The following is a 12230-nucleotide window of genomic DNA, read 5'->3' as shown; positions in this document are numbered from 1 at the left end:
TGCGCGAATCTGACGATTATTTTATCCGCAAGTGAAACGGGCTCGATGACGGAAAACCCCAGGCCCAGGCCTTGGCAGAGCCGACGCGTGCCTGCGCAGGCTCGTGTCGACCAGCAACATACGATTGTGGCTGCCGTGGAGAAAGTCAGACCATTTTGCCCTGGAGTTGGCCAGCCTGCCTCGGCGTGCATACCGCCTGGAGCAATCTGCTCGCTGCTAATCCTGCTGCATGACTCAGACTGTGGCGCACAGTTGGGCGCGAAAATCAAAACGGCGCATCTCAAGGGGGAAGGCGTCCGCTGCGCTTGTCCCGGCAATCGTTGGCGTCGCCCTGTCCAGCCCTGCCATCATCTCCTCAGCCACCCTCCGATGCCTCCCCATGGCCCGTGACGCCCACTAGGCAAGCTCTGATGCAGCGACAGCTCACTCCTCACGAGGCCAGCCAGCACGCATCGCCGAAGCTAGTTTTTCATCAAAGGGATTGAGCTACTCTACATGGCGCGCCGCCAGCTAGTCAAAGCGCACCTTCCATGCAGGTCGCCGATGTGAGGTGCGTCAAAGCACTGATCCGCCCGCCCGCCATACCCTTGTCAATCCCAATTCCGCCAAACTCCAGTCTTCAAGATCCCTGAACTCCGCGCTATGCAGGCTGTGAGTGATCGAGAGCAGTCGTCGCTGTGTCGTACAGAATAAAGAGAGCCCCGCTATGTAGAGACAGACCTATAAGATGCGGACAAACCCGCCCCAATGCAGCTGTGCACCCCTTTCGAAATGTCGCCTGCTCGCAACAAAGAAAGACGACCGCCCTCAGTTTTCAGTTTCCTCTTCGTCGTCATCCTTTTCGAACTCTGCTAGCAGCTCCGCTTCCAGTGCATCGTCGTCTTCGTCGGCCTCCGCCTGGTTTAATTTGCTTGCGTCCTCTTCACCTTGCCCTTCCTCCGGGCCCGTCGTGTCTGGACTCGGGAGGCCGGATGAGTGCTCGACGATTGCGACGTTGGTCAAACTGGTCACCCGCTCTAGCGCCCGCTTCTTCCGCCGCTGGAGCTTGGACCCCGCCACGCTGACCGTCCCGTCGTCCGTCATGTTAGAGTCGCTGTCGCTGGTTTCCGAGTTGTCGGTGGACTCGGCGTTCCGTTTTCTTTTCTTGTGCAACGTCTTCACCGACGTCTCGCTGCGGACGCTGGCATCTGACTCGAAACCGTCAGACTTGTCGCCTGCTTCGCCGTCCGTGTCGCTCTCGTCGAGGAATTCTGCGAGTTCCTTCTCGAGCTCTTCGCGGTCTGTATCATCCAGCCTGAGGTTCTGTTCGTCGACGGGGGAAGTGGGCATCATTTCATCCAGTTCATCGTCATCGCTACCCGTATCGTCTTCCCCAAGCTCATCAAGGTCGGTTTCCGCATTCATGGCATCCTCTTCGGATGAAGACATCACGGTACCCTCATCGAGCTCGTCGAATGGGGAACCCTGCGAGGCGTGCGGGCCGCGCTCATCAGGCTCCACATGGATGATGTGGGGCCCTTCCGGCGCACGTTGCCACTTGACGAAACATTCCTTGAGCCAGTCCACAGTCACGATCTTGATCTGAGGGTGTCGCGCTGCTTGCCGGACTTTTTGTGTTCGCCGATTCCTCGCTGCGACTACGTGCGTGGTTTTTCGGTTGATGACTTCGGACACCTTTGCGCCAAAGCTCTTTGCCCAGACGGCATACTCGGAACTGCAGACGCGTTAGGATGCGGCCCGGAGCTACCAAGGTACTGCAATACTCACTTTTGAATGTTGGTCCCCAGCGGAACCACTCCGGAGAATACGATTGAGACACCCTTGAGAACGCTCCGTTTCATGTCAGGCATGATTAAAGCGACGTCTGGCACTATCTCCAAGTCGTCAATCGGCCGTTTCTTCGGGCTCTTTTCCCCTTTGAGCTGCGCCAGTCTTCCGCCCTGGGCGCCAGATCGGTTCCTTTCGTATCGCTCGTAGAAGCGTTGATGAACGGACCGCAGGTTGGCTTCCAGATGTGCGAGCTCCTCATCGTCATCGTGAAGAAGGTTATGGCGTCTGTGAGCATCACTAGGCGTTTCATCACCATTCTCGCGGTTCTCCTCCTTTTCTGCGGCTTCTTGATCCGCCTTGTCGAGAATTTCCTGCCTACGCAACAGCGGCTTGTCTTCCATCTGCGTCGCGATCGTCTCGTTCTGCTCATCCGTTTGTTCCTTAAGCAGCTCAGGGTTGTCACCCCCGCTCATGGCAACGAGCTGTTCCTCTAGCGAAGTTGTTTCACTATTGGGCTTGGGGGGCATCTGAATTTTGAGATGTGAGAGCTTCTCTTCGGCCGTTGAGCCCTCTGTCGCACCCCCCTTCGCACCTTCTGCTTCGTCTTGTGGCGGGGTATACGGCGGCGGTGGGTCCGCTGGGGCAATGTCATGTCGCTTGGGGAGAAAGCTGCTGTTGATGTCGCCAATGCCCACGAAAAAGTCATAAGGTGTCACCTTGATCAGGTTACTGTGCCAGTTCCAGACGTCACCTCTGTCATCGATGATAACGACCATCTTGGTGTCCACAGGAAAGATTCGGTGTAGCGTTTTGACCGTCAGGCTACCGCTCTCGTCTCGACTGAGAATCCTATCGCCGAAAATCTTGCGATTGGGGTCAACAATCTTCGCGATATTCTGCGCGTAGGCCCGTGTTCCCATCGTGTAAATGTGCAGCTCATAGATCTTTGAGATGTTCTCCAAAAATTCTCGCAAGCCCGGTCTCAACTTGATGTAGTACCAACATCCTCTCCCGCCCGGTCCATTATCAAGGAGCTGGAAGGATTGAACATCCTTGACCGCATCGTAGTTCGGGTTATCCGGATCCTTCTGCCATTCGGCTACGGTCGGATCCACCGTCGCGTGGATGATGGTCTGATCCAGATCGACGACGAGGGAGAGCTTCTTACTGGACAGGAGGCGGCGTTTGGCTTCCTCCTCGGCGCGAATGGCGACATCTTCGCTGATCTTGAGGGCGGTGCTGCCATGGGCTCGGACGACAGTAGCACGGTCGATATCGCGCATCGTTGTGTTGAAACTTACTCTGTGGTCTTGCTGTCAGGAAAAAAAAAACTTGGGGGGGCGGCCGGCATGACTTACTCGTCCATATTCTTCCCGCAGTTGACGCACATTCCGCCCCATTGGACTTCGTGTGAACACTCTTCATTGAGCTCGAATAGCTTGACTCTGTTTGATATCAGCAAAGGGCGACGGATCCGGACCGGCGGGAAGACCGCGCGCGCCACTTACCCCTCGCGCTCGATGACGTCTCCCTCCCTGATAAACCAGGTCCTCAGGGTGCCTTCCTTCTCGGCTTGGAAGTCGGCCGGGAACTTCTTCTCGACCTCATTTTCCTGGCCGAACTCATCAACTTCCGTCACAGAAGTTGTATAGTAGTATGAGAAGAGCTTCGCGAACCTCTTCACCTTGTCATCCTGTTGCTGCAGAAGCTTCGTGACGGTGATGGGGTAGTGAAGGTTTCTCGGGGAGTTGAACCGCATTGCGCCTCACATGCTCAGCGAGGAGCGGCTTGCGGGGGTGGGTGGGCGGATGGAGGTGGTGTCGGGGTGGGCGCGCGGTGTGCAGGCGCATGCGGCAGCGGCGATCCTGCTTTGCTTGGCGGACACGCGAAGCTCTGGGAGCTTGGGCCGGTGGGCTGCGGAAGGATGGACCAGCTGCGACTGGGTGCGTGGGCCGGAACGGCAGGGTGGTGGAGCAAGCGACTGCAATTGGGGGAACGGGTGGGCGTGCGGACGCGTCGGACGTGGACTGACAACTGAGGTGGTGGTGCTTTGGTCGCGTTGCGCCAGTCAAAGAGCCGCAACCTCCAATTCCACGTTCTGCTGAGCGGGGCGCGCTTTCCTTTAATAGCCCTGGTGGGCGCTGCGGCACGTGACCGTGAAGCTCGGCTCCCTGGGTGCCGGAAACGAACACCCACATCTTTCACCGCGTTGCGGTGCTTTCTAGCAGCCACCCTTGCCGCGGCGCAGCATTCCTCGTGCGCAGCGTTTAAGAATTCGCTTGCACGCCCTGCAAAGATGGGCGCCTGCTAAAAATGATGCGCCCTGGCGCTGTTGTGCCGCTTCACAGTGGAGCCTGCAGGTGGAGCTTTAGCATGCGGTTAGCACGCCACGCGACAGAGCGCGACGCCAAGCTTTCTTGATCTTGCTCTATCTTTAGGCTATGCGGATGCTTGTCGTCTTTTTGAAGACCTGAAACGAAAAAAAGAAGATGGTGCTCGCGGCACTCTCTAGGCACCCGCCCGCAAAATGGAATAGTTAATGCAACCCACGACAGCAACTCCCGCGCCTCAGCAAGAACGCCACTAAAGTGCTTACGGCGTGCAGCGACCCATGTAGCGCGGGTACAGGCAGCAGTCCCTGACGGTGTGCTGCTTGCAAAGCCACGCCAGGAAACGCTCCAAACCCAGGCCATAGCCACCGTGGGGCGAGCTGCCATACCTGAGTTATTTGTTAGCGAACGTACCCTATAACCGGGGTGTCAGTCTATTTGTCACTTACTTCCGCTGGTCGGTGTACCAGTAGTACGGCTCAGGGTTGAGACCCTCGCGCTTGAAGGCCGCCATGAGCGCGTCGTGGTCATCCAACCTCATCGATCCACCCACGATCTCGCCGACGCCAGGCATCAGGCAGTCGACGCTCTCGGTCACGCGGGGATCCTCCTTATCCCTCTGCATGTAGAAGGCCTTGATCTCGACCGGGAAGTGAGTCAGGAAGATGGGCCTGTTGATGATGTCCGTCATCCTACGCTCGGCAGCTTCCGCAATGTCGTCACCGAACTTGTGAGGCTCGCCCTCCTCGTTGGGGATTTCGTGCTCGACCAGCCATTGGATGGCGTCGGAGTACTTCATACGCATGAACGGCCTCTCAGGCATCTTGAAGTCGGGGTTGAGGTTCTTGATGTAGCCAGCGATGACCGGGTCAGCCATGGTAAGCTCGAGGACACGGCAGATGATGTGCTCAAGGTGAGTCAGGAGATCATCAAAGGTGATGAAGTCCAGCTCGGCCTCGATGTGCGTGTACTCGGACAAGTGGCGTCTGGTGAGGGACTTCTCCGCACGGAAGGACTTCTCGATACAGTAGACATCGCCCATGGACGGCAGCACGGTCTCGAGGTACAGCTGAGAAGACTGGGTAAGGAAGGCATCCTGGCCGTAGTAGTCGAATTTGAAAAGCGTTGCGCCACCCTCGACCTGCGTCTGCACCAGAGCAGGAGGGCTGACCTTGCGGATCCTGGTCTCCTTGTATGCGGTGTGGAAAGCGTACTCGATGGCATCGCGGACCAACATGACCGAGGAAGCGACCTCACCGCGAAGAGTGAGGTGGCGCAGGTCCAGCAGCGTGCTGGGATCAGCCTTAGCCTGAACCCTGTTGGTGATGGCGTCTTCACCGCCAGCAGCCTTCCACTCCTTGGGAATCCTGTAGAAGTCGGCGTGAAGCTCGCGGTTGAGGGGAGCGTGAGCGCCGGCCGGGACCTCGAACATCTCGCCGTAGATCTCCATGGAGGTCTCGCGGGTCAAGGTCAGGGCGTCGTAAGTCTTCGCCAGCTTGCCGGCGATGACGACCTGCATGAAGCCGTAGCCGTCCCTCAGCGTAATGAAGAGGACATCCTTCTGCTTGCGCTCGCGGTGCACGCGGCCAAGCACCTTCACACGAGTACCCTTGTTCTCGGAGTCCTGGCCGCTGCGCAGCTTGATGTGGTCGCCCGTCTCGTCCAGCTTGATCTTGATGGCCTGGGGCAGGCTGGTGTCTTCCTCAATGACGACCTTCTTGGCCTCCTCCAGAACCTTTGCGCGCTCTGCCTCTTCCTTTGCACGCTGGGCGGTGAGTTCCTGCTCGCGGGCAGCCTTCTTCTTCTGCTGCTCGTAGTAGTTGACTGCCTTCTTCAGGCCGGCCTTAGCGACGGGCTTCCATTCCTTCGCGGCCTCGTCCTCGCTCTGGGACTTGCGGGTCAGGTATGAGGCCTCGGCGGGGCGCTGGAGGTACGCGAATTGAAGCGTCTTGAAGGGCGATTCCTGGGTGCCCTGCTGGGTGGGCTCGTCTTTGCCGATGTCCTCGTCGATGTAGATGGTAGCCATCTTGGAGGGGCAGGGTGCGCGAAAAGAGGTTGTGGTGCAATTGGAGGCAGAGCGCAACGAGAGGGCGACCGTGTTTATTAGATTGTCGGCGGGCGAACAGTCATCTCGGTGGGATGAGTCGAAATTCTGGCCTATCTTATCGGCCCCTCGATCGCTTGGCCCGTTCGCCGCACCAGTGTCTCCTCCGCCTCCGCCAACAACGCGCAACGCAACATCTCATGACACATCATCAATTTGCCCGTTCTTACGGGCCGCGAGCCGGTCGTCATTGCTTTCCGATGTCTCAGCCTCAGTTCGACGCCTATGCAAGGTGATTAGGGCAGCATTGTGTGATGCCATAACAGGAGCGATTCCGCTCGCTGTTCTCATCAGAGCATTCCTTGTCAGCAGAAGCTGCCCAGGCCAGTCGCTTGATTCAAAAAGCCTCGAGACAGTTTGCACTCAGTAGCGCTTGCATCAATTGCGATACTGGATTGCATCGTTTCATGAAAAAGATATGCATGAACTTCGGTCATGCTGCAGAACCTTCTCTCACTCCAGGCAGTTGAACGATTCAGTTCATGAAGCATTGAACATTGCAAGTTTCGATCTTTCGTCAATATCAATTCGTCGAGCGCATGCCAATTTTTTACGGACTCAAACGCGAACAAACAATGGACCTTTTCAACCCCAACACGTCTCGCAAAACTGGAGTAATAAACTTTCATTGGCGACGCTTGTCCTTTAGCAAGTGTCCAACATGTCCTGCAAGGCACTCTTCTCCGCCGAAGTAATCGTCAGGCTATACACAGACTTCACCTTGATCCAGGACCTGGCGTAGACGCAGTAGAACGAAGCTATAGCTCAATCAGTCTCACAGCCTCTGATGTTGGACGAAGGGACTACTCACCAAGCGGAGGCTTCCACGCGTCAGGAGACTTGTCGCCCTTGGATTGGTTCACGTTGTCGGTGACGGCCCACAGCTGGGGGTTGTCGAGGTCGTTCGCGAAGTCCTCGCGCCTGGCAGCAGTCCAGGAAGAGGCACCAGACTTGGCCACACGTCAGCCACAGTTCATGAGTACAGTAATTCCCGAATGCTCACCTTCCAGGCCTCCGAGAGAGGCACCATGTGGTCGATGTCGACATCAGAAGCGGCGGTCCAAGTAGCGCCGTCATACGGGCTGTACCAGGTACCGCTGGTGGCAGCGCAAGCGCTGCTGGTGACGACGTTGGTTCCGTCACGCTTCAGCACAGTCTCGCGCGTGTTGCAGGTGCTGCTCAAAGTCAGGAATTGATGATTTCAGGACGCTGACATGGAATGTACGAACCCCGAGATGGTGATCCAATGGTTGAATTCCTATTTTCTTTTGTCAGCAAATACGACAACCAACAGGACCGAGGCGCTTACATCACGGCTGTAGCCAGTGGAAGAGCCCTTGGCAGCAACAGTCAGGCCGGCAAGCTGGCTCTGAGCAGTCGAGAGCGACGGAATGCCAGGCGGCGTAGGCACGGGAGCCGGGGCAGGAAGGGCCTGGGTGAGCAGAGGAGCGGCGCTCAGAAGCGCGCTGACGGCGACGAAGAACTTCATTGTCCGGGATCTGCGATTTGGATGCACTGGAAAGCTGGAGGTGAACCACGACGCAATTGAAGTTAGGCCATCATCCTCGCGTTTATAAACACTGGGCCATGAGGTTCATCTCGCTGGGGTCCATCGGTGGCCTCCGCTCGTTTCATCGTGTACAACAATATGCGCTCTCCCGCACCAATGATAAGAGCACGCGTGGGTGCTTCCTTACAGCACGTGGGACACAAGGCGCGTAGCAGGACCCTTAACGATGATGGAAGTGGAAGGTGATTCAGAACGCCAAGGCGCGCGCAAGAAATAACCTTACCCACTATCTGCCAGTCAGCGGGCCGAACCTGGCTCCTCCAAACCAAAGAAGAAAGTTGGACCAGCAGGCCGTCAATCAGATCTCTGGACAGGCGAGCAAGCGAGCGGTGGGCCGGATTGGCGCTGCTTGGCAAATGGCAGGAACGGGACCCGGCCGAGGGATGGTGACTCGGAGAAGTCGTCGAACCCGAGACCGGAGAAGCAGAATCGCGGTTGCGGGGTACTGCAACCACAGGAGCTGCACGAGATACGCACGGGGCCTTATCATTCGCTGCCGCTGCACCCTCGATAGGCTGGAACTTGGCATCGAATGTGCGAGCCTTGGCGATGGCCAAGAGTACTTTTATTCGTACTGCCACTTCTCGACCCGGTCGCCGCTGATTCGCGATCACGGCATTGGCGGCAGCGGACAGATTGCCCGTTCGGGCAGATGCGGACGCTCGCCACGGTGTTTTTATTTCCACGGTCGCTGCTTACACGCAAGGGATAATCCAATTTGCACGTCGGCGAACTCCTATCCTCCTTCTTTCCTTGCAACAGTATGCTTCAGGCTCTCCTGGGGTGTTCGCCTATTTCTTGCCGCATGGAGAAGCTGCGAAATGCAGTCTTCCTTACCGCTTCGCTTACGAGCTACCTTGCCGACTCATGGGTGCAGATCATTCTGGTCCATTATTCTCCGAGTATCTATCTTTGTCGGAAATCCTTTTCATCCGGATACGAGAATCATCGCGCCTCATATCTGGGTGGATTGCGGCCCAGGTTCCCGCTTGTTTGCTAATACCAACTTCAAGCACAGCCTGGTCAATCGCCGAAGCGCATCCATCCCTTGTTACTTCACGGGACTGGTTCCCTGGAACCGATACTACCGCGACCGCACCCAGAAGATGGAAAACTGCCGGACTTGAGTCTATATTCGGCCTCTTCCGCTCTTGAAACTCATGGTGGCTGCAAAGCAATATCCGTTCTCTGCCACTGGCTGACTTTTCCCTTTGTGGTTAAAGCCTGCACGTCACGACGATAAGCTTATTGCAGTTTCAACGTCACTTTCTGCGGAGCCGGCCGGCGGCGATTATGGTTTGATAGTCATCAACCACTGTCACTGGAATCCGTCAAGCCAGAGGGACTCGGGAAGTATTTGGACTCTCCGAACGAAAAGGCGAATCGACTGGAGCTCAATTGGGTCTGTTGTACCTCTACGACGGTTCAGAATTACAAAGAAAGATTGAGGAAGCATATCCGAGGTTACGTCCCCACCAGGCTTCCCCAGAACATCCGTCAAACATATCGTCTCTTCTCTTCACACCACAGTCCCATTCACCGGACCCTCATACGCATCCCTCGTCGACTCAATGATCCCGCTCATCCAACTCTCCCAATCCTCCCTCTTCTCCTCATCCCCACCAAACCTCAACCACTGCACCAGCAGCCTGTACCCGCCCTTCTTCAACCCCACATACGTCGTCCCCGTCACATCCCTCAACGGGAAACTCCACTGCAACGACAACTGCGTCAACGGCGTATCGCCACTGAACAAGTAAATATTCCCCAACACCTCGACGCCCGCCACCGTCCCATTTGGCGTCATGCTCGTGCGCGTGTAATTCGTCACCGCCTGCGTGGGATCGTAGCCGTACCACGTCGGCACGAAGTCCGTCGCGGCGTCGACGACGTCGACCCGCGTCCACCGCGTCGGCTGCAGCAGCGAGTAGCGGAACACGGGCGTGTCGTCGTCGTAGAAGTTGTAGGCCTGGTGCGCCCCCTGCGCCAGCTTGCTGCCGTACTGGTACACCTGCGGCGCCGCGAACACGGACCGGTTCGCGTCGTGGATGCCCGGCGTCGGCGGGTCCAGGCCGATGAGCGGGGTTGTGGCGTAGTCGTACGGCGCGCCGACGTACGGGATCGATAGCGTCTCGTTGAGGCTCGATGTCGCGGTTATGAAGCCGGAGTAGATGGGGATCTCCTTCGGGTCGAGGCCGGTGGGTGGAGAGACGGTGAAGGCGACGGAGGCGGAGCCGCCGGCGGGGACGGTGACGCTGGTCGACGAGGGGAATTTGATCGAGGCGGCGAAGGGGAGAGGCGCCAGGTTGATGTACCGCCCGTCGCTCCAGCCCAGGTTGTCCGGCGCGCTGTTGCCGTACGGGTAGAAGGCCATGCCGTTGGCCGCCGTGTGGCCGAGCTCGTACGTCACGTCCTCGGCCGTCGGGTTGCGCAGCGTGATGGTCGTGTCGACCGTCGCGAGCTTCTCCGTGCCGCCCAGCTCGAACTGGCTCGGCGAGACCGTCGTCTGGTGGAACACGGCGTCCGCGGCCGAGACCAGGCCCGCGCCTTGCTGTGGCGTGGGCGAGTAGTCCTCGCGGCCCGCCGCCAGCAGCGGCTTCGCCGTCGTCTTGAGGATGTCGAAGATCTCGTCGATGGAGAGGTCGGGGTGCTGCGACTTGACCAGCGCGTAGACGCCGGATAGGTAGGGCGCCGCCATGGAGGTGCCGCTGGCGACGGCCCAGCCGCCGCCGCCGAGCGGGTAGGTCGAGATGATGTTGCCGCCCGGAGCGGCGATTTGCGGCTTCAGGGCGAAGTCCCAGGATGGACCTGCAAGAGTCCATGTCAGTCTTCAGTCTTCAAGAAGGTGTAAGTCTGTCTTACCAACGCTACTGAAGTTGTTCATCTGCCCTCCTAGAAATTGCTCTTCCAAGACCGGGGTCTTATCCGTAAACGACAGCTTCACCTCGCCATTCGTCTTGATGGCGTCGTAAATCGTGGAATCAGTGGTAGACCCGATGGACACGATGGTCCCGTTGCCAACGACAGCCACGACCGGAACGCCGTAGCCCTGGATGAAGATGTTGTCGCTGTCCGGATCAGGGAACGTCAGGATCTTGGTGAAGCCGTTCGCGACGGCTTGCTGCTGGCTGACAGTCACGGGACACCAGCCTCGCTTCACAACCACGACGTAGTTGGAGATGTCACCCGTCAAGTTCGCAGCAAGAGCCTCGTAGTTCTCACTGAAGCAACCGAACTCCGACTGCGCCGAGCCATCGCCAGCAACCACGGCCGTGTAGTTACCGCTCGGGAACGGATACAAGGCGCCATACCGATGGCTCTCGCCCCCGTCGTCCCTCAGCTCGTACGTCGGGAACTCGCTGTTCTCGACAGACGCAACCGCCAGGGCATCGGGCATGATGGCCGGGTCGCTCAGCCAGAAGGGGCCGGACTCGCCGTTATTGCCCGCAGCAGCGACAACAGCGATACCGCGCCGCTTGAGGCCCGCCACGAGCTCGAGGTACGGGCTGGACGGGTCGCCGCCCCAGGCCGCGTAGCCGCCCAGCGACATGCTGATGAGATGCGGGCCATCGTCCGCCGCGCGCTGCATGGCGGCCACGATGACGTCCTCGTGCGCACCCCCCGTGCAGCCAAACACGCGATACATGCCCAGCTCGGCCTCGGGCGCGACGCCGACGAGGCTGGAGAACAGCGTGTCGTTTGTCTCCGTCGCGTCCATGCCGACGATTCCGGACACATGCGTGCCGTGGAAGCCGCCCAGGCATGTCGTTAGTGGATCTGGCTTCGGCGCGATCTTGGACGGATCGTAGCCGTCGTAGGCGTCGCCGACCAGGTCGTAGCCGAAGCTGAACTTGCAGCCGGACCCGAAGCAGCCGCCCAGCGCCGGGTGCCGGTGGTCGACGCCGCTGTCGACGATGGCGATTTTGACGCCCGCCCCGCGGACGCCGGCGGCGTGGGCTTCGTCGACGCCGGTGAGGCGGTGCGCGGAGTTGAAGTCGACTGCTGCCGCGTCGGCCGAGGTGGCTCGCTTGGCATGATGGCTGGCCGCCGAGCGGACGGCGTGGTGGAGGTTGGATTCGAAGGCCGCGGCGCTGTTGTCGGCGAAGGTGGTGTCGAGCTCCGGGCGGGGGATCCAGCGCACGGGGGAGACGTGCGTGACTTCGGGGATGGACTTGAGTGCGTCGACGGCGGAGTCGTTGGATAGGCTGACGGAGAGGCCGTAGAAGAGGTCCGAGTCGTTGAACTCGTAGCGCACATTGTAGGCTACGGCTTTCTCAGCGCACTTGCGGTGGAAGGCTGCTTTCGGGTCTGCTCGTCCGCCATCGGCGGTGGTGTTGCGCAGGTGCACGAAGTAGGCGTTGGGGACGTGTGAGGGCTCCGCTGCTTGAGCGCGCTGGGTAGGTTGCGCGTTGGTCAGGGCCAACGCCCCCAGGAGGAGAGCGAGCGTGGATTGCAT

At 58.8% G+C, this 12230-nt stretch overlaps 4 protein-coding genes across 4 annotated transcripts; all 4 read right to left on the bottom strand.

The window, feature by feature from the left end:
• Nucleotides 1–807: 807 nt before the first annotated feature.
• On the bottom strand, nt 808–3529 carry LTHEOB_1934 (BRCT domain-containing protein; the record flags this gene model as incomplete). The annotated part of the gene is made up of 4 exons (XM_035510690.1): nt 808–1714; nt 1768–3072; nt 3129–3215; nt 3279–3529. The coding sequence occupies 4 exons, from the start codon at nt 3527–3529 to the stop codon at nt 808–810; spliced, it is 2550 nt and encodes an 849-aa protein (XP_035364874.1).
• An 833-nt stretch (nt 3530–4362) lies between these two features.
• On the bottom strand, nt 4363–6126 carry LTHEOB_1933 (Aspartyl/Asparaginyl-tRNA synthetase class IIb; the record flags this gene model as incomplete). The annotated part of the gene is made up of 2 exons (XM_035510689.1): nt 4363–4489; nt 4550–6126. 2 exons carry the CDS (start codon nt 6124–6126, stop codon nt 4363–4365), a joined length of 1704 nt encoding a protein of 567 aa, XP_035364873.1.
• Nucleotides 6127–6849: 723 nt separating this feature from the next.
• On the bottom strand, nt 6850–7693 carry LTHEOB_1932 (Secreted protein; the record flags this gene model as incomplete). The annotated part of the gene is made up of 5 exons (XM_035510688.1): nt 6850–6962; nt 7016–7154; nt 7208–7379; nt 7434–7462; nt 7514–7693. 5 exons carry the CDS (start codon nt 7691–7693, stop codon nt 6850–6852), a joined length of 633 nt encoding a protein of 210 aa, XP_035364872.1.
• A 1600-nt stretch (nt 7694–9293) lies between these two features.
• Nucleotides 9294–12230, bottom strand: LTHEOB_1931 (Subtilisin-like protease protein; the record flags this gene model as incomplete). The annotated part of the gene is made up of 2 exons (XM_035510687.1): nt 9294–10582; nt 10637–12230. The coding sequence occupies 2 exons, from the start codon at nt 12228–12230 to the stop codon at nt 9294–9296; spliced, it is 2883 nt and encodes a 960-aa protein (XP_035364871.1).

Source organism: Lasiodiplodia theobromae (assembly GCF_012971845.1).
Source record: "Lasiodiplodia theobromae strain AM2As chromosome Unknown scaffold_5, whole genome shotgun sequence".
In the NCBI taxonomy this organism is placed as follows: Eukaryota; Fungi; Ascomycota; class Dothideomycetes; order Botryosphaeriales; family Botryosphaeriaceae; genus Lasiodiplodia; species Lasiodiplodia theobromae.
This window is presented reverse-complemented; position numbering and strand designations above follow the sequence as displayed.